Genomic DNA, 20,335 nt, shown 5'->3' on the forward strand with positions numbered 1-20,335 from the left:
AGCACACTGACACTGCAGATATACTCAAGCTGTTTTATTGGTCATACGGCTAGGGAGGAAGAAAGAGAGCAAGAAAAATTACATTAATAGACATTCATAGTGTTCATTCATACTAAAGCGTTACTTGGTTAAAAAAAAGTTCACATACTGAGATCTGTTTTTTCCAGCTGTTTGATCTCCAATTTAATTTTCTTAATTTGGAGCCTCCTCAGCTCACAGTCTAGCTCCTTTAACTCACAGTCTAGTTCTAGACTCCTTTTGTAAAGGGCCCTGACTGAGTCTGTTTCCACCTGAAACAATTCCACCACAAACATGATCATTACAAGTTTTCTGGAGGTTGATCAAATCACAAAAAGTGGCATGACTTTCTACAAAAATAGGACTGACTGTAATTTATGTCAGGGGTTTAAAGCATTACCTTGTTCACATTCCTTCTGTAGCCCATTGAGGTAGAGGCTTCAGTTTCTGGGGCAGGTTGTGAAAAATCCTACAATAAAAGAGATGTGTAAGGGCCAGTCACTTAATTATGACATTAAAATGTGTGACATAATAAAAAGCCCAGTGCATTCACCTCAGCAACTGTCTCAGAACACACAGACAGAGTGTCTTCATCATTTGGTTCACCCTAATAAATAAAAGTCAAATATAAAGCATAGCTGTTATAAAGCAGGTTATGTTCATGGTGTTCTGTCTGCTGCATATACTGACCTCTGTGTGGGAGACTGTGTGCATGTGTGCTGGCTTCAACAGGGACACTGTATTTCCCTCTACTGCAGAACAGAGTCAGACATATTTATCCCTTTTTAAAATATTAGTAATGCATTGCACACACATACCCAGTGTCACTTGCTTTGAGGAGCCAGCACCAGGGTCAGACTGTACAGCACTTGCAATGCCATCCATAATCGGCCGTCCCTTATTGCTACTCAGCGCCAACTCCTCCGCCACAGTGTAATTTTGAGGAGGTGGCCCTCCCCCAGTTTTCCTAATGTCACACTTTTTTCTGTTTGCTGCAAACAAGTTTTTATGATTAAATGTTCACAAAAATAATAAAAGGTTGTGGTAAATACTCACCACTTTGAATGATATTTTTATATTTTGTCTTGATCTGCTGCCAAGAACGTTTGGAGTTGGGGTTGCATCTAAAAATCAATGAATATCAATCTTTCTTAGGATGTAATAGCCGTATACATTCACATTTTACATACATCTACACACACGTATGTACAGTATGCATGCATGCATGTATATCAACACGAATACACACATGTTTATTTTAGCATTTAATAAATTTTTAATATGATTACATCATTTTACTAGCCTGGGTTTCCCCAGACTGCCTTTGCTCAGCGCGATTTTATTCTCGCTGAAAGGCAGTCTGGAAACCATGGACCTGATTTTCGCCTCGTTTAGGGAACCAATCACAGAACGGGGAGGGAGCAGCAAGACGATGACGACATCTTTGCGACACAACTAAGCAGTTTGTTTATATCTATGGAGTCAACATGGCAGCAGACGCGAAGCTACACTCAAAAAAATAAATTGTTGAATGAACATGATTTAATCGTATCACCCATTATGCATCTAAGCAAGATTTGAATATTTTATTTGAACACAATATTGGTTTGTAAATTGAACATGATTGTAATATGTCAATGCAACTTCTTTGCAACTAATTGAATCAACATGTTTGTATTGTGTTAGACTAATCAAATGTATTCTCATTCACTCAAAGCACAGGAAAGCAGAATCACCAAAGGAGAAAATCAAATTTTTAAGTCACCATTATGGAGATCAGTGTGTGTTTTAGTTGGGCTCTTCACCCTTATATTATTAATTAAGTTTTGTTTGGCTGCTGTACATAAGTTATAACAGCCAGATGAACAAATAGGAACGGTGATCTGATGGTATTGGTTGTGTATTAACATAAACATTATTTCACAATCATTTAACCTGAATCACTGAACTCATATAGAGTCCAATTTATGAGTTAGGTTTATTTTATTAATTTTAGCTGCATAATAGGTTTAGCCTTTTCAATGAAATTAATACAATCAAATCAATAAAAATTAAATATATACACATTTCTTTTTTGGGCACACACAGACATCAAGAATCAGTGTATGTATCTCAACCATGGTGACATTTATAAAGCATGTTGCAGTGCATTCTGTGTTGCACCAATCAAAACTCATTCATAGCTCCCATCATGCATTGCTGCATGAATAAATAATGAGCTTATGATCAGAGGTGATCTGTTTCTCACCATTGCTGAGATTCATACGTTAAATCTTGATGTCTGTGAGTGCCCAAAAAAAAATGTGTATATATATTTTTTATTTTTATTGATTTGATTGTTTAATTTCATTGATAAGGCTAAACATATTATGCAGCTAAAATTAATAAATTAAACCTAACTCATAAATTGGACTCTGTATGAGTTCAGTGATTCAGGTTAAATGATTGTGAAATAATGGTTATGTTAATACACAACCAACACCATCAGATCACCGTTCCTATTTGTTCATCTGGCTGTCATAACTTATGTACAGCAGCCAAACAAAACTTAAAGTTAATAATTTAAGGGTGAAGAGCCCAACTAAAACACACACTCCTCTCCATAATGGTGACTTAAAAATTAGATTTTCTCCTTTGGTGATTCTGCTTTCCTGTGCTTTGAGTGAATGAGAATACATTTGATTAGTCTAACACAATACAAACATGTTGATTCAATTAGTTGCAAACAAGTTGCATTGACATATTACAATCATGTTCAATTTACAAACCAATATTGTGTTCAAATAAAATATTCAAATCTTGCTTAGATGCATAATGGGTGATACGATTAAATCATGTTCATTCAACAATTAATTTTTTTGAGTGTACCTTTTGATGCAGCCTTAGATATTGTTCTAAGTAGTTTAGATCGCAATTTTATTTAGAAAAAAGAGCAGCGTTTGGCGTTAAACCATTTCTCTACATACGTCATCTGGTATAATGGAAACGATTGGCTATGCGCATTTGATAGACATTCTTAGCACCCAATAAACGGCGCCGGCGCATTCGTAAACCACGCCTCAAATACGAGAAAATGAACATGTGGTTCCCAGACCCAAGTCTCAACGAGAATTGGGTCTGGCGTTAGCCAGGCTATCATTTTACATTAATTGTTTAACTTACGCATTAACGCAATCAGCAATCTTCCTCCAAGATTCTTCTCTTGCTTTGGCAGCAGAGACAGTATTACTGCGTGCTTGAAAAACACTTTTATAATCGTTATATTTTTGAATAATAATTTCTTGCTCCTGCGCGGAAAAATATATTGCTCTCGCTCTATCCATTTCGAATGCGATTGGTTGTTCAGTGCCGACGTCACTCTTTTATGTGCACGCGCGCGTGGAGTAATCATAGCTAAAGATCAAAGCCTGAGTTGACAGAGAAAGTTGATGAGCTGCGTCATGGTAGCTACCAATAAAGCCTGATTGCATCGGTTCGGTTTTGTCAACTCAAAACTAATCCTGTAACCCCGAGTTTGTTCAGCTACCTTCATGGTACAGGCCCCAGATGGTTGACTTTATAAAAACATGGCGAAATTAAACAACAACACATATTATTCAATCAAAGTAATCTAGCTAAACTTTTACATGCTTTTCAAGTGAGTTAGCATTGTTTAGTCCACAGACATTCACAAACACGTTACCTCAGAGAAAATCCTCCGTTGCTTTGAGGATTACCCATAATCCTTTGTCATTACTAGCGTTCGTTGCAGGTACAACTTTATGACAGCAGGTGGCACTATAATCCCATTTAGTAGGATTTAACCTGAACCTTTTTAACTATGTTACACTTGCCATCATAAAAGTGCTAAAACAATACATTAATAATGCTATTTAAATTATTCTGTCTCCCTCTTATATAGATCTCTGTGCGCTCTATAATACTCCGCTCCGTTCGCTATCTGTCTCATTCTCCGTCCACTTGACGCTGTTTGTTTCAAGTATACGTCTCTGCGGAACAACAAGAAGGTGTTTCCCAATTATTGGGCGTTTTCAAACCGGTCTAGGCATTTCCCAACCATCCAATCAAAACCGTACGTATTCGGAAGCCCTTTCAGAAGCGGAAATGTGTTATTATTTCTCGTTTTTTCTTGATTTTTACTATTAGCCTATGTCTATATCGCGACAACATTTATGTCAAAATATGTGTATAAAATACAGGCTACAGTACCTATTTTCTTAAAAAAGGAATTCTTTCATAAACCAAATTTCCTGTTCGTATGTCAGATATACAAGATACAGATCTTGTATATGGGAGCCTGTGAGTGTGTATTATATTGTAGGCTATAATATTCTCTCTTACCTGCATGCAATTTTTCTCTAAATGTAAACCTTAAAAGCTAAAAGTATTAAAAATGACTTTATTACTCAACTATTTATAATTACATTAGTTTTATTTTGTGTGTGTGTGTGTGTGTGTGTGTGTGTGTGTGTGTGTGTGTGTGTGTGTGTGTGTGTGTGTGTGTGTGTGTGAACTACACAACATAAATCAAGTTGTAACGGTGATTAACAAGGAAAATTAATAGCAATTTCCAATAAAGTTGCCAAATCCTACTGTAAAGCAATGATGAAAATCATTGTATTGGTCTTTCTCACCTATATTTTTCAAAATATTATATTTATATGTAATGACTGATATTTAAGTGATAGGCTATTTGTAGCTTACATTAAATGAGATATAAAGTAAAACGTATTGACCTTTAAATTAAGGTAAAATGTGTTAACTTAGAATAATGACTCTGAAAACTTTAAACATTAGCATCACTTTATTGACCGTATAGATACTGTACCAATATGATGAAAAACTATATTGATAAATGCAGCATTCTCTACTTAATGTAATAGTAAAAAAAGAGAGAATCCAATAAAATAAGCAATAAATGTGGCAAGTTCAAACATGAGGAACACATTGCATGAAACATTAGATGCTTCCTCCAGCCTCATAAACAGTCGTCTCCGCAGTATCCTAGGAAGTCATCAGAGCCAAGGGAAGTCATGAGGGCAAGGGAGCCAATCGCAACATCACCATCTTGAAGCACAACCTCCAGTAAGATTTCACGAAGGACCAGCGGAGGAAGCTATTTTTGAACAAAACATAACAATCTGAACTTCTTGTGGTTATGATTCCCTTTTTACATTTTATAAATTGAGTAATAACAAATACATGCCTCCTGTATGTTCAGGGGTTGGTCAACAGTTGCCACTATGAAGGGACAAATTAAGAACATCAGTAAATGACAGTCAACATTTACTATAAATAATAGAGCACCTCAAACAGTTTTGTGTGGCTTGTCAGTCCGCCTTCTCTTTCTTTGCTGGATTTTCATGACCGATCTTGATAAATTTATGACATAAAAACACATTAATAATACAGTATATCAAGTTTCATTGCATGAAGATATGACAACTAAAAGTCACACTAACTGTAAAGGCATTTTGCCATCCTTGTCATTATTTTTTAGAAAAGGACTAATAACAATAAAAAAGAAAGAAAGAAAGAAAGAAAGAAAGAAAGAAAGAAAGAAAGAAAGAAAGAAAGAAAGAAAGAAAGAAAGAAAGAAAGAAAGAAAGAAAGATTAGAGTCAAAACACCTTGGTGGGAATTTCTCCAGCAAAAGAACAGACCTATCTTCTTATACTTGGGTATGTCTGACAGTTGGAAAAAGCACAAGTTTATCAAAACAATTCTTAAACAACAAATGGGTAGGCGTTTTACAACCTCTCTGCCTGGTTTGCTAAAACTTGAGTGGGCGATTCCTAATACTTGAATACACTTTTCCCATCAGATATGAGTGATAAAGCGGTGAAATGAGGAGACAGGAGAGAGATCACCTGTCCTGCATATGGATGTAAGTGGATTTTTGTATGCCCCCAAATTGAGGCACGCCTTTTGTTGCTCCGCAGAGACCTCATACTCGTTTGTTTGGACATGTTGAAGGCTACAGAGTCTTCTGATTGGCTAGAACACGTCATGGTAACCTTCCTCTGATTGGGTAAAAAAAAAAAAAAAAAAATCCTCCCAGCGGCAATTTTTCCATTGGTGGAATTTGCCTAACAACATCGATTTCATTGGCCTTTTTAATGCAGTGGTATTGCGCAACAACGAAGTGTATAATACAAACCGGGATATCACTGTTTTCAGCGGAATCTGAGGAAGACGGCAAAAAAGGCCGCACCTCTCTATCATTAATAATTTTACAAATTTTAATTTGTAAAAGTATGCCATTTTGGGCGGTACCGCCCGGGTAATTTTCTTGCAAGTCATGTGATTTACAAGAAAGAAAGATAGGTCACTGACATATACATAACACAGATATAATCTGATTGGCTGACATGCATTTTACGTAACTCGAGAATAGTTATTTAAGCCCACAATCTATTGGGAAGGGGGGTTCGGCCAAGATGGCGCTGTGAACGGCATGTGATTTTGCAAGCTGAGAAACAATATCGGGTATTTCCCCACAAATGAAGATACAGTTTTCGTAAAGTTGCTAACTAATATTTTTACTGGTTGCTGCATTTGATTATATAGAATTTAGAGTGGTGCGAACAGTTCAATTACCAAAGCAGCTGTTTGCTACACAGTTCGAAAAAATGACAGAGGATGCTAATCTTGGCGCAGAGATGGAGGTAGAGATTGTAAAAGAGAAGAGAAACTTCAGCGATACCCACTCGTATGCCTGTAAAGTAAAAAACGGAGGAAGTTGTGATTCGTGTCCTAACACACCGAGCAAAAATCAACCTTCCAAAAAGCATAAGAATGTTGTGGCCTCCTCTGCCAAAGAAAGTGAACTCTCTTTAAGTGACGTGCAAGAGAATATCATCCGAATTCTCTCTGAGAAGATTAACGAGAGATCCGACCAGATTGAAAGAATGGTGAAGGAGAATTCTTCCAACATTGAAGCTTTGAGCAAATCTCTTACCTCAGTTCATGATGATGTAATGGAGCTGCAGAAAGAAAATAAAATCCTAAAAAATGCAAATGCTCTCCTAGGAAAACAAGTCAAGGAAATGAACACGAAAATTCACGACCAGGAACGTTACAGCCGCAGATGGTGCCTGCGTTTATACGGACTGTCCGAGCAATCCAATGAAAACGTGAAAATGAGAATTATGGAAATATGCAAAGAAGTGTCCGCCGACACAGCGGACAGGCGTATGGTAGCGGATGCTCTGGATGTGGCTCATCGTCTTGGCAGACTTAAAACCTCGGATGATGGCAGAAGAGTTCAACCAAGACCGGTGATCATGAGATTCATTTCCCGCACAGCCAGAGATTTCATCTGGAAAAATTCTAAAAACAACGAATATCTGACCACCAAGGGGCTGCGATTTAAGGAGGACTTGACTGCTTTTGACATTGAAGCACGGAGTCGTCTGTGGCCGGCTGTGGAGAGAGCGAGGAAGGAGGGCAAAAGCGCATACTTCAGTGGAGCGAGGGCTTTCGTTGATGGTAAAGAGATTCATCCCGAGGAGGGCAACGGAACTTCGTAGACTTGTAGGAGTCTGCAGTTGGCGGTATACTGCAAGTCAAGGTTAATCTTCTCTATTAGAGACAAGATGTGGTTGTTTCTAAATTCTTAATCAGTTAAGTTAAATAACGGATGCAGTTTAAGGTTTATTGAAATGTTTGCAACTGTTATCATTTTTGAAGATTGTTTGTGGGAATCCCATTATGTTAAAGTTAAAGTTTAGGCTATTTACTTACTCTTGTGGTTTATTTTTTTTGGTCACTTTTGACACTTTATGTCTCTTTCTTTATTTTCTATCAATGCCAGAGGTATTCGTGATATCCTAAAGAGAAAAGCTTTATTTTTGTATTGCAAAGGGAAATGTGTAGATTTATGTTTAATTCAGGAAACACATGCATGTCCTTCAGATGCAATGTTCTGGAAAAATCAGTGGGGAAAAGAAATGTGGTTGTCATTTGGCAGTAATCGATCAGCGGGGGTCGCTATTTTGCAAGATAAATTTACAGGGCGGATACTAAATTATGAAAAGGATGATTATGGTAGATGGATATTACTTGTGATAGATAAGGATAACGAACAATTTGTATTAGTTAATTGCTATGCCACCAATAACAACATGAACAATGACATACTCTTTTTGCATATTGAATCTAGAATTCAGCATTTTATTTTTTTATATCCTTTAGCTAAAGTTATTTGGGGAGGAGATTTCAATACGGTGTTTGATGCAACCATTGATAGATGGCCTCTTAAATGTAGGCCTGGCCCTTCGAGTGAACTAGTTAATGTATGTTTAAGATTGGGCCTCACTGATGTCTGGAGAGATAAGAATCCAGGCAGGGAGGAATATACGTGGAGTAATAAGGACTCATCTCTTCATTCTCGTATTGACTATTGGTTAGTGTCTAATGATTTAAGTAATAGTGTGACCTCTGTACTCATAGAACCTTGCATAATGACAGATCATAAAGGAATAATCCTAAGAATAAATATGGGGCACAATAAATCAGTTAAAAAAACGTATAGTTACTGGAAATTAAACAATAAATTGCTTGAAAATGAATGCCTAAAGAAAAAAATACAACATATTATTGAAAAATATAGGACAATTGCAGCTATAGAAAATACGTATGGAAAGTATTGGGAATTAATGAAGTTTGATATCAGAACGGCATCTATTAATCAAGGAAAATTGGAAGCAAAACATAAAAAAAGGAAGGAAAATTCAATTATTGAGGAAATATTAAATTTGAATAAACAGAGGAAAGAAACCTTGAATGATTTGGATTTAAAACAACTAAATTTATTGCATACTGAACTAGATAATATCTATGAGGATAAAGCAAAAGGAGCATTTATTCGATCTCGACTTAAATGGTTAGAAAAAGGGGAAAAAAATACAAAATATTTTTTTGGCCTCGAAAAAAGAAACAGTGATTTTGCCTCAGTTTCAAAATTAATGATTAACAACAAAATAGTAGATAATTCTTTAGATATTTCAAAATATGTTGCTCAGTTTTTTAGTAATTTGTATTCTTCTACAATGGATACTTCCAACATTGATATTTTTTTAAATAGCTTTATGAATGATACCAAAAAAATTGATCAGAACATCCAAAATGTGTGTGATAAAGAAATAGATATTGAGGAGTTGAGAGAGTGCATTAACTTGCTTAAGAATAACAAATCTCCAGGCAATGATGGACTAACAGGAGAGTTTTACAAGACTTTTTCCAAAGAACTTTCACCCTTTTTATTATTAGTATTTGTAGAAGCTATAGAAAAAGGTGAATTGCCTGCTTCATTAAAACAAGGGGTTATAACACTGATCCCCAAACCTAACAAGGACAAGTTACTCATAGAAAATTGGAGGCCTATTAGTTTGCTCAATAATGACAGTAAGTTGTTTGCAATGATTTTTGCTAGGAGAATTAAACAAGGTTTAGATAAAATAATTGATATGGAGCAGTCTGGGTTTATGCAAGGCCGTTATATTAGGAATAATATTAGACTAATCTTAGACATGATAGATTATAATCAATTTATTAATGATGATAGTTTTATTTTATTTATTGATTTTTATAAAGCATTTGATACGGTGAATCATGATTTTATTTTCAAAGTTATTAAATTGTTAGGTTTTGGAGATGTTTTTTTGAAAGCAGTTAAAACATTGTACAATGGTTGTAATAGTTCTGTCAAACTTGCTCATGGTACTTCACAAAGGTTTGATATTCATCGTGGCATCAGGCAAGGATGCCCTCTCTCTCCTTCCTTATTTTTGTTAGTCACCCAGGTTTTGGCAATGCATGTCAAAAGAAATCAGTATAATGGTATCACAGCTTTAGATGTAGAATTTAAACTTAGCCAGTTTGCTGATGACACTGCAATTTTTTTAAAAAACAAATTTGAGATACCAAAAATAATTAGCTGTATTGAGGCATTCACTGCTGTATCAGGCCTTAAAATGAATTGTGATAAATCTGTATTGTTTCCCCTCAAAGATTGCTCCTATACAGAAATAGAAAACATCCCAGTTAAACACCAATTAACATATTTAGGTGTAGTAATTTGTAAAAATGAAAAACAGAGAAGTCAGCTAAATTTTGAACCAATTATTGAGAAAACAAAAAAGAAATTTAATTTGTGGTTAATGAGGGATATATCAATATTCGGGAGGGTATTATTATCAAAGGCGGAAGGTATATCTAGATCAGTATATACATCTTTATCATTAGATGTGCCTCCTAAGGTGATTAAAGATTTAGATAAGATACTTTATGACTTCATATGGAGGAAAAAGCCACATTATTTAAAAAAGGAGATAATATGTAACACCAAAGAGCAAGGAGGACTTGAGGTCTTAGATTATAGCACACTTAATGACACTTTCAAAATTAAATGGTTGATAGAGTTTTTGAAGAATAGAGAAAGTCTTTGGAACGTATTTCCTAATTATATATTTAATACTCTTGGAGGCATAGATTTTTTGTTGAAATGTAACTTTTCTGCTGACAAAATTCCTGTAAAATTGGCCAGTTTTCACAGACAAGCCCTGCTAGCATGGAAATTGGCATATAAACACAATTTCTCACCACACAACTATTTCATATGGAATAACAAAGACATACTATTCAAAAACAAATCACTATTCTACACTGTAAAAAATAAAACATAGATTTCATTTAAATTTAATTAATTAAAATGAGGCAACAGATTACAAGCAATATTATTAATTAAATTTTACAAATTAGAATTGAGTAATAATTAATCAAATTAATTCCTTAAATGTTAACCATTTAAAATGAGTAAAATTTACAAAATATATGTTATTGCCAACATTGAAGACACCTGATGTTAACAAGCAGAATCACTAAAGGAGAAAACCATAATTAAAGTCACCATTATGGAGATGAGTGTGTGTTTTAGTTGGGCTCTTCACCCTTAAAATAATAACTTTAAGTTTTGTGTGGCTGCTGTACATGAGTTATAACAGCCAGATGAACAAAAAGAAATGTTGATCTGATGGTGTTGGTTGTGTTTCATAATTTCACAATCATTTGACTTGACTCACTGATCTCATGTAGAGTCCAATTTATGAGTTAAATTTATTTTATTAATTCTAGCTGCATAATATTATTATCCTTTTCAATGGAATCCAAATGATCAAATTAATAATAATAAAAAATATATCTGTTTTTTTTTTTAGGCGCACACAGACATCAAGACTTAGCGTATGAATCTCAGCAATGGTGACAACCTCTGAGCTCATTATTTATTCATGCAGCAATACATGATGGGAGCCATGAATGAGTTGTGATTGGTACAAACCAGAATGCACTGCAACATGCTTTATAAATGTCACCATTGTTGAGATGCACAGGCTGATTCATGATGTCTGTTTGTTTGTTTTTTGTACAAGAGAAACTTTTTAGAAATTATTTGAATTACATTGTAAAAGATAAAAATATTATGGTGTACAAGGCCAGTACTTCTATAGTTAATAAAGTTAACTTTAGTCACAAATTGTACTCCATTTGAGTTCAGTGATTCAGGTCAAATGATTGTGAAATAATGATTATGTTAAAACACAACCAACATCATCAGATCACCGTTTGTTCATCTGGCTGTTATAACTCACGTACAGCAGCCAAACAAAAACTTAAAGTTAATAATTTAAGGGTGAAGAGCCCAACTAAAACACACACTCATCTCCATAATGGTGACTTTAATTATGGTTTTCTCCTTCAGTGATTCTGCTTGTTAACATCAGGTGTCTTCAATGTTGGCAATAACATATATTTTGTAAAATTTACTCATTTTAAATGGTTAACATTTAAGGAATTAATTTGATTAATTATTACTCAATTCTAATTTGTAAAATTTAATTAATAATATTGCTTGTAATCTGTTGCCTCATTTTAATTAATTAAATTTAAATTAAATCTATGTTTTATTTTTTACAGTGTAACATTTAAGGAATTAATTTGATTAATTATTACTCAATTCTAATTTGTTAAATTTAATTAATAATATTGCTTGTAATCTGTTGCCTCATTTTTATTAATTAAATATAAATAACATCTATGTTTTATTTTTTACAGTGTAACATTTAAGGAATTAATTTGATTAATTATTACTCAATTCTAATTTGTAAAATTTAATTAATAATATTGCTTGTAATCTGTTGCCTCATTTTAATTAATTAAATATAAATGAAATCTATGTTTTATTTTTTACAGTGTATCATACTTGGTTCAATGAAGGGATTATACTCGTAGGACAATTGATTAATTCAAATGGATATTTGTTATCATATACTGAATTTCTACAAAAATTTAAGTTACCAGTTAAACCAAGAGAATTTGCCATTGTTCTTGACGCGATCCCAAAGAGTGTGATGTTACTCTTAAAAAATGCTGAGTCAGTGGAAATCAACATGGATAATCTTTGTAGTAAGATTTTCATCGATAATGTTAATGTTTTAAAACAAAAATGTAGCAATAAGATTATAAGGAATGCTCTTGGTTCTGTGTCTTTTCCTGCAGCAAGATTCTTTTGGTCTTCTTTATTTGGATATATCTCTTGGGGTAAAGCATGGAAATTGCCAAGTAAGTTTTGTGTCAATAACAAAATTAAAGAAGTGTCTTACAAAATACTTCACAGAATTTATCCTGCTAAGCATGTTTTGGAAAGATTTAAACTAAATATTTCATATACTTGTGAATTTTGTGCAATAGAAAAAGAAACAATTTTGCATCTGTTTTTTCACTGTATTTACTCAAGATTATTTTGGAAAGATTTAGAAACCTTTATTAATAGAAAACTGAAGTGTATGATGGAAATTAATGTTTTTGATGTGCTTTTTTATACTCAGAATGACAATTTGGAATGTAAAGAACAACATATTATACAGTTATTTGTTTTATTAGGAAAATACCATATACATAAAAAGAAGTGGGCCCAAGATAAACCAAATTTTCCACATTTTATAAATGACTTTACCCTATATGTACATCTTTTGGAACAAACTAAAAACAAAAAAGCAATGAAAACATGTAATGCTTTGAAAGCACTGGATTTTATGTAAATTATATTACTTTTTATTTTATTTTATTTTTTTCTCTCTTCCTGGCAGCTAATGTTAATGTGATATTGTGAATATGTAATACCTCTTGTTCTTGTGGCATTGAATAAAAAAAAAAAAAAAAAAAAAAAAAAAAAAAAACAATCTATTGGGAAAAGAATTCAAGAAAACAAGACACATCTCTTATATACTATCCGGCAGAAAAATACTCTCTGAACACTCAGGTTTGACTTTTTTTTACATTTATTTATTATTTCACTTAACCATTTGTTATTTATGGGACATTTTGGGAATGTTAGTTCTATTGGAAAAATCCCAAAACAGACCTTAAAGATTCTTCTTGGTTCGGCAGAATGTATGATTTATGATCTGTTTTATGTTTCATGGTTATAGGCAAATTATAGTGATATTTTAAAACGCAAAAGCGCTTAACATGGTTTTATGCATTATGACACTTTAATGTGTTTCATCCAATAATTTCTGGAATTATGAATTATGTGATGAAGTGTGCTGTAGTTTCGAAACTTGGTGGCTCAATGTGGTGTATGTTAAATGGCTCATTCTAAGGTAATACAAACATAACGGTTTAATCATATAAGGTCTCCACTGAAAACATTGCTATGTATTGCTTAGGAACTCCAAGGCACTCGAAATAAGAAGAAAAAATGTAAAAAGCATTTATTTCATTGATGGCTAAAACATTAAAATTGGTGACAGATCCACCTACGCGTTGCGGCTTTACATGCCTAGTCAGGGTGTGTGTAACCAATATCTCTGGTTAATTTTTAACAACAGTTAATTAATCAAATTGCAAACACCTGGTCACTCTGTGTAAAGAGACAATTAAGAAAATTGACCTAAAAAGACCAGAGGAGAGAGGAAAAAAGAGAAAAAAGAACTTATCTCAGGCCCGGCTCCAGATATTTGATGAAAGGTGGGCCAAGTGATATTCCAGGTGGGCCGGGCGGATTTGAGAGGGGGTGGTGTGGTCTCGCATGCCTATTGATATAGTTTTAATAACATAAATGTAAGGCAATTTTTTTGGTTGTTTGTTTGTTATTGTTTGTTTTCTTCATTTTTAATATTTAATTGTTAATATTTTTATGTTTAATAAGTTTAATAACATGTTTTTTACATTCTCTCTTTTTACATTTGTAATATATTTTTTTACCCATTAACAGATCGTGTTAAGTAACTTTAGATTTGATAAAAAGGTGCAGGTCTTTTAAAATAACTATTTACATCACTATACCATTTACAACATAAGCTTTTTGTTTAGCTCTTACAAACTAAAATTTTTATCTGAAATGCTGTTTTTCTTAAGAATTATTCTCATGTCTGTTAATATATAACATTACAGATTTTTGGCCATTGTTATTTTTTACATTTTTGTTTTTACATTGGCCTATATTTAGAATCTTTTTTTTCTTTTGTTTTTTTTTACATTTGTAATATTATTTTTTTTACCTCACAACAAATCTTGTATCAGTTTAGTAACTTTAGATTTGAGGAAAACATGGCAGGTCTTGAAAAAGATCTCCTTATATCACTATATTATCACTATTTACAGCATTACCTTTCTACTCATTTTAGAGAATTCTGTTACAAACTCATCCATGTTCAGTTCATGTGTTATTGCTTTTTCAAGGTGGGCCAAGCTTCTGATTGGTTGGGCCAGGACAGATTGCATAAAGTGGGTGGGTACGTCAGGTAATCATGTAGCAATATAAACACAGGTGAGTTAGTTGGTTTCCTCATGACATTGTACCGATGTGACCTATTGTGTAGGTCCCGTATCGATGTGACCTGTTTGTGTAGGTCGTGTGTCTCCTTCACTCCTCGGGAAATGTAGGTATTGTTAAATTGGAGGCTCATAGACGGGAGGGAATTATAAATTTAGAATATGGGTGTTCATGGGAATTTAACTTAATTCACATGTTTGATTAATGTGCTTGTTTGGTGTAGTTTTAGATTAGTCGGGTGCGTCCAGGCATTGGTAGTGAGTATGTGAGTGTCATTACACGTAAAAAGGTAATTTTATTTTTCCCTTACCCTGTTTGTGTGATTTAAAAATGTGAGAGGAGTGGGGAGGACCGGGAGGGAGAAGAAAGCAAACGAAAATGTCTATTTGTTTTGCAGAAGTTGCCAGCTGCTGCTTTGCTGTGGCTTAAAAGGCGTTTCCAGTTTGGGACGCGGGATTTTTGACTTGAATGCTCGTGATTGCATTGAGCGCTCGGAATTGCATTGACCGTCTTCGCTATTGCCTGTACAACGCTCACATTGGATGTGTTACACCCGTGGTATAAAAATAACTACCAAAAAAAAAAAAAAAAGTGTTACACCCGTGGCCTTTGATTCTTGCGCCACCTGGTGTTCGCTCCCTGCGCTGGTGTAATTTCATTGACTCTTGAGCTTATTCGTTTATCTGTGTATTTTGTTTAAGTATGTGTTGAATTGAAATAGTTTTTTTTGTTTAGGTTTGTTTTATTTTATTATTATTAGGTTTTGTTTATTAACCAATTTATTTAGTTTTGTTATGATTTGGGTTGGTTGTATCCTTTCTTTGTCTTGCTTTACATTGATACTGCTCTACCGAGCGGAGTAATTGTGGTTTATCTGTTTTTTTTGTTATTTTTTTTACTTTGGTTTATTTGGTTGGTGTGAGTGGGTTTGAATAATTATTGGGTTTTTTTGGGTTTGGTTGGTTTGAAGTGTTTTGATTTGTATTCATTTTGTTTATTAATTGAGCAATGAAATGTTCTATGCAAAGACGTAATACCAAAGAAAGAAACCAACTGGTTTAGTTTATCCTTTTCTTTTTTTTTGAATCGTTCTTTTGTTAGTTAATTTCTTTTCTTTTCCTTTTTTGTGTGTTTGGCTAGAGTATGGGTGGCTGGCCCATGTGAACCGACTATAAACGTAGCCCATTGGGCTGATTTATTCACATTTATTAAAGTGTTTTATCATTGACGTTGAGCTCAATGTGATTTTAGTAACTAATAAATAAAATTGTAGTCTGTGGTTCCGTCTCTGCTCGTCCTTTTCTTTTAGTTGAAAGCCTGTTTGGGGAGGCTTGGAAATTTGGGGTCTACGGGCCTTACTAGTGTAAGTTGATCAAGTCATACGGTCACATTATGTTGCATGATGCTTTATTTAACAGACAGTAACTGTGTAGTTGCTGATGCAGTGACATATAGTTACAATAATGCATGTAGTTCACTGCAATATATTCACTTTATACAGTGAATGTGTTTGTTAATAAATATCTGTGTTTATTGTAAAAAAAAAGTTGAATGAAGATTTCAGTATTTCTTTTGCACTTTATTTAAATTAGGATGTTTTACATTCCTTTTACGGTTTCTGTATGGCAGCAATTGCTGACAGTCATTTGACCGTTTTAATGTGTGTGGTTTTTGTTTTGTTTTTGCAGTGAAGTTGTTTCATCGTAATAATTCAGGAAATAGCTGTAAAGTAACATTGTTTTTCTGTAAAACATTTAAGGAAAATATCTGGTAAAGTTTTTTGCACTTTATTTAAAATAGGATATTTTACTTTAATTTTACGTTTTATGTTTGGCAGCCGTAGCTGACAGTCATTGACCGTTTTTTGGGGGGTATGTTAGTTTTTTTTGGCAAGTCTTTTTTATAATACTGTTACTTTTTTTTTTTAGATGGCTTCATTTCGACCAGCAGAAATGCACCTGGAAGGCATTAAAGAATCCATAGATAGTCAGGATCTCCCATCAGCCATAAACATCATTCAAAATTACCTTGAAAAGCAAGAATTTGAAGAACTTAACATTGGTATTACAGGGGAGTCTGGTTCTGGAAAGTCCTCATTTGTCAGTGCTCTAAGGGGTTTAGGAGATGAAGATGAGGACTCTGCCAAAACTGGTGTAGTGGAGACTACTATGAAACCTGAGGTTTATCTTCACCCAAAATTAAACAATGTGAAAGTCTGGGATCTTCCTGGCATTGGAACACCAAACTTCAAAGCCCATGAGTATCTTAAACTGGTTAACATTAAACGCTATGATGTATTCATTATCATTGCTTCAGATCGATTTAAGGAATGCCACTCTAAGCTGGCCAAAGATATCATAGAAATGGGGAAAAAGTTTTATTTTGTTCGTTCTAAGATTGACTCTAGCATTGCTGCTGAGAAGAGGAAGGCCAACTTTGACGAGAAAAATACACTTCGTTCCATCAGAGAGGACTGTAAAAATGGTTGGTCAATGCAGTGCATGGCATTACAATTTATACAGTTAATGTCAAAAACTGCAATCACTGTTCTGTTCTGTTATCTTTTATTATAACTATTTTTTTTCTCACATACAAATCTATGATTATAGGCTACTATAATAAATATTGTTCATAAATAATAGTCTTCTAATGCACTGTAAAAATGAAAACATATATTTTATTTATATCTAATTAATAAAAATGAGGCAACAGATTACAAGCAATATTATTAATTAAATTTAACAAATGAGAATTGAGTAATAATTAATCAAATTAATTCCTTAAATGTTAACCATTTAAAATGAGTAAAAATTACAAAATATGTGTTATTGCCAACATTGAAGACACCTGATGTTAACAAGCAGAATCACTGAAGGAGAAAACCATAATTAAAGTCACCATTATGGAGATGAGTGTGTGTTTTAGTTGGGCTCTTCACCCTTACATTATTAACTTTAAGATTAGTTTGGCTGCTGTACATGAGTTATAACAGCCAGATGAACAAACGGTGATCTGATGGTGTTGGTTGTGTTTTAAAATAATCATTATTTCACAATCATTCAACCTGAACTCATATAGAGTCCACTTTATGAGTTAGGTCAACTTTATGAACTATAGCAGTTCTGGGCTGGCCTTGTACACCATAATATTATCAACTTTTACAATTTTATCCAAATAATTTCTAAAAAGTTTCTCTTGTTCAAAAAAGTGACACACAGACATCAATAATCAACCTGTGCATCTCAACAATGGTGACATTTATAAAGCATGTTGCAGTGCATTCTGGGTTGCACCAATCAAAACTCATTCATGGCTCCCATCTTGCATTGCTGCATGAATAAATAATGAGCTTATGATCAGAGGTTGTCACCATTGCTGAGATTCATACGCTAAATCTTAATGTCTGTGTACCCAAAAAAAAAAAAAATGTATATATAGTTTTTATTTGTATTGATTTGAATTTCTTTGAAAAGGCTAAAAATATTATGCAGCTAAAATTAATAAAACAAACCTAACTCATAAATTGGGCTCTATATGAGTTCAGTGATTCATGTCAAATGATTGTGAAATAATGATTATGGTAATACACAACCAACACCATCAGATCACCGTTTCTCTATCATTTGGCTGTTATAACTCACGTGCAGCAGCCAAACAAAACTTAAAGTTATTAATTTAAGGGTGAAGAGCCCAACTAAAACACACACTGATCTCCATAATGGTGACTTTAATTATGGTTTTCTCCTTCAGTGATTCTGCTTGTTAACATCAGGTGTCTTCAATGTTGGCAATAACATATATTTTGTATTTTTTACTCATTTTAAATGGTTAACATTTAAGAAATTAATTTGATTAATTATTACTCAATTCTAATTTGTTAAATTGAATTAAAAATATTGCTTGTAATTTGTTGACTCATTTTTATTAATTAGATATAAATAAAATCTATGTTTTCATTTTTACAGTGTATTATTCTCTTTTTTTTTGCTATACTTTACAGGGCTGAGAAAGATCGATGTGAAGGATCCTGTTGTTTTCCTGATCTCTTCCTGGGAGTTGGAAAAGTTTGATTTCAATCGGATGCAGGAGAAGATAGAGAAAGATCTCCCACAGCATAAGAGGGATGTGCTGCTATTAGCTTTGCCAAATATCACGCTGGAGATTAATGAGAAAAAGAAGAAAGCTCAAGAGAAAAATATTGCAAGAGTAGCCTTTCTGTCTGCTAGTGTGGCTGCGGTTCCTGTTCCTGGTCTTTCAGTTGCTGTGGATTCAGCCATTATAATAAAAGAGATTGAAAGGTATTACAAAGTTTTTGGTCTCGATGATAAATCCTTGCAGAAACTCTGTGAAAGATCTGGGAAGAGCGTAGAGCATTTCAAGAGTTTGATGAAGTCTCCACTGCATGGTGGAATAAACCCAGCTTCGATATTTACCTTGCTGGGTTCTGCATCTCTGGCTCTGGCTGAAGAATCAGTTGAGTATGCTGTGAGTCTCATACCCATTATTGGCTCAGTGATAGCCGGAACAATGTCCTTTTGCACAGTCTCAGCAATGCTGTACAAAGCTCTGAATGACATAGCAACTGATGCCAGAAAAGTGCTTTTGGATTCAGTGCAGACTGAAGTGTAAAAAGAAGCAGACCTGATTGTCTATTTATAACCAACTGCTATTGGGGTGTTAAACGAATATAAATAACATCTAACACATATTTATGATATTTACATGTGTTCATTTAGCAGCTACGTTTAATATACAAATGCAAACAAATCATTCAAAATACATGGCCAATTTAAGGCAGTTCGGTTTCTGGAAATGAAATAAGTTAACTCGAGTTTTAATTTAGTGCAACTGTGGTTTACGGGAAATATACGGGACCTTTTTTTATAGTTAACAATGTTTTGCAGGTGCGCTGCTGCCAGTTAATTACAGCAAATTACGATGAAAAGTTGTACAGTGTATGTTGCTGGCACTTTATTCAAATTCTTCTTTGTTAATTGTTAATGTTTGGGATTTATTTATTTTTCTTGTCATTTTTGTGTGTGTTAATACTTTTGTAATATTGTATTGCATGATTGAAAATAATCAAACATATTTGAATATCTATCCCTCTGGTAACATATTACATGCTGGGCACAATTATAAGTTATAATCATATCATACATCTGTTTTGTAACTGTTTTAAATGCAACCATAACTATATTGTCATTAAACCCTTTCAATTACAAATAATGTGCTAACTAGTTTTGATTTGGTATTGACTTTGAAGTGGTACCTATTGCAATACAATATCGTCACACTAGTGTGGAAATACTCAAGTGGAGGGAAAAGTGAATCACTATTAAATGTATCTGACTATGCCACCCTGGTGGAGCGCCAGGGAAATAACTCCCAATAAGGACACACAGGTAAGATAATGTGAGACATGAGGAGCAATACAAAAATACACTTTATTATAAAATCACCAGCGCCAATAAAATTA

At 33.7% G+C, this 20,335-nt stretch overlaps 2 protein-coding genes across 2 annotated transcripts in view; one reads left to right on the top strand and one right to left on the bottom strand.

Moving 5' to 3' along the window:
* The window catches only part of LOC307000410 (interferon-inducible GTPase 5-like), a 297,445-nt gene extending 277,366 nt beyond the window's left edge, over positions 1 to 20,079 (top strand). The window contains exons 2-3 of the mRNA XM_079615981.1: positions 16,785 to 17,340; positions 18,857 to 20,079. Coding sequence (XP_079472107.1) covers positions 16,785 to 17,340; positions 18,857 to 19,485 — 1,185 coding nt within the window. The 3' untranslated portion in view covers positions 19,486 to 20,079. The remainder of the gene's footprint in view (positions 1 to 16,784; positions 17,341 to 18,856) is intronic.
* On the bottom strand, positions 141 to 1,254 carry LOC307009908 (uncharacterized protein; the record flags this gene model as incomplete). Its single annotated transcript, XM_079634125.1, has 5 exons — positions 837 to 1,254; positions 709 to 770; positions 572 to 625; positions 419 to 487; positions 141 to 290 (listed from the first exon to the last, which is right to left on the bottom strand). Exons 1-5 carry the CDS (start codon positions 901 to 903, stop codon positions 141 to 143), a joined length of 402 nt encoding a protein of 133 aa, XP_079490251.1. The 5' UTR covers positions 904 to 1,254.
* Positions 20,080 to 20,335: the final 256 nt, after the last annotated feature.

Source organism: Phoxinus phoxinus (genome assembly GCF_949152265.1).
Source record: "Phoxinus phoxinus genome assembly, chromosome: 1".
Classification (NCBI taxonomy): Eukaryota; Metazoa; Chordata; class Actinopteri; order Cypriniformes; family Leuciscidae; genus Phoxinus; species Phoxinus phoxinus.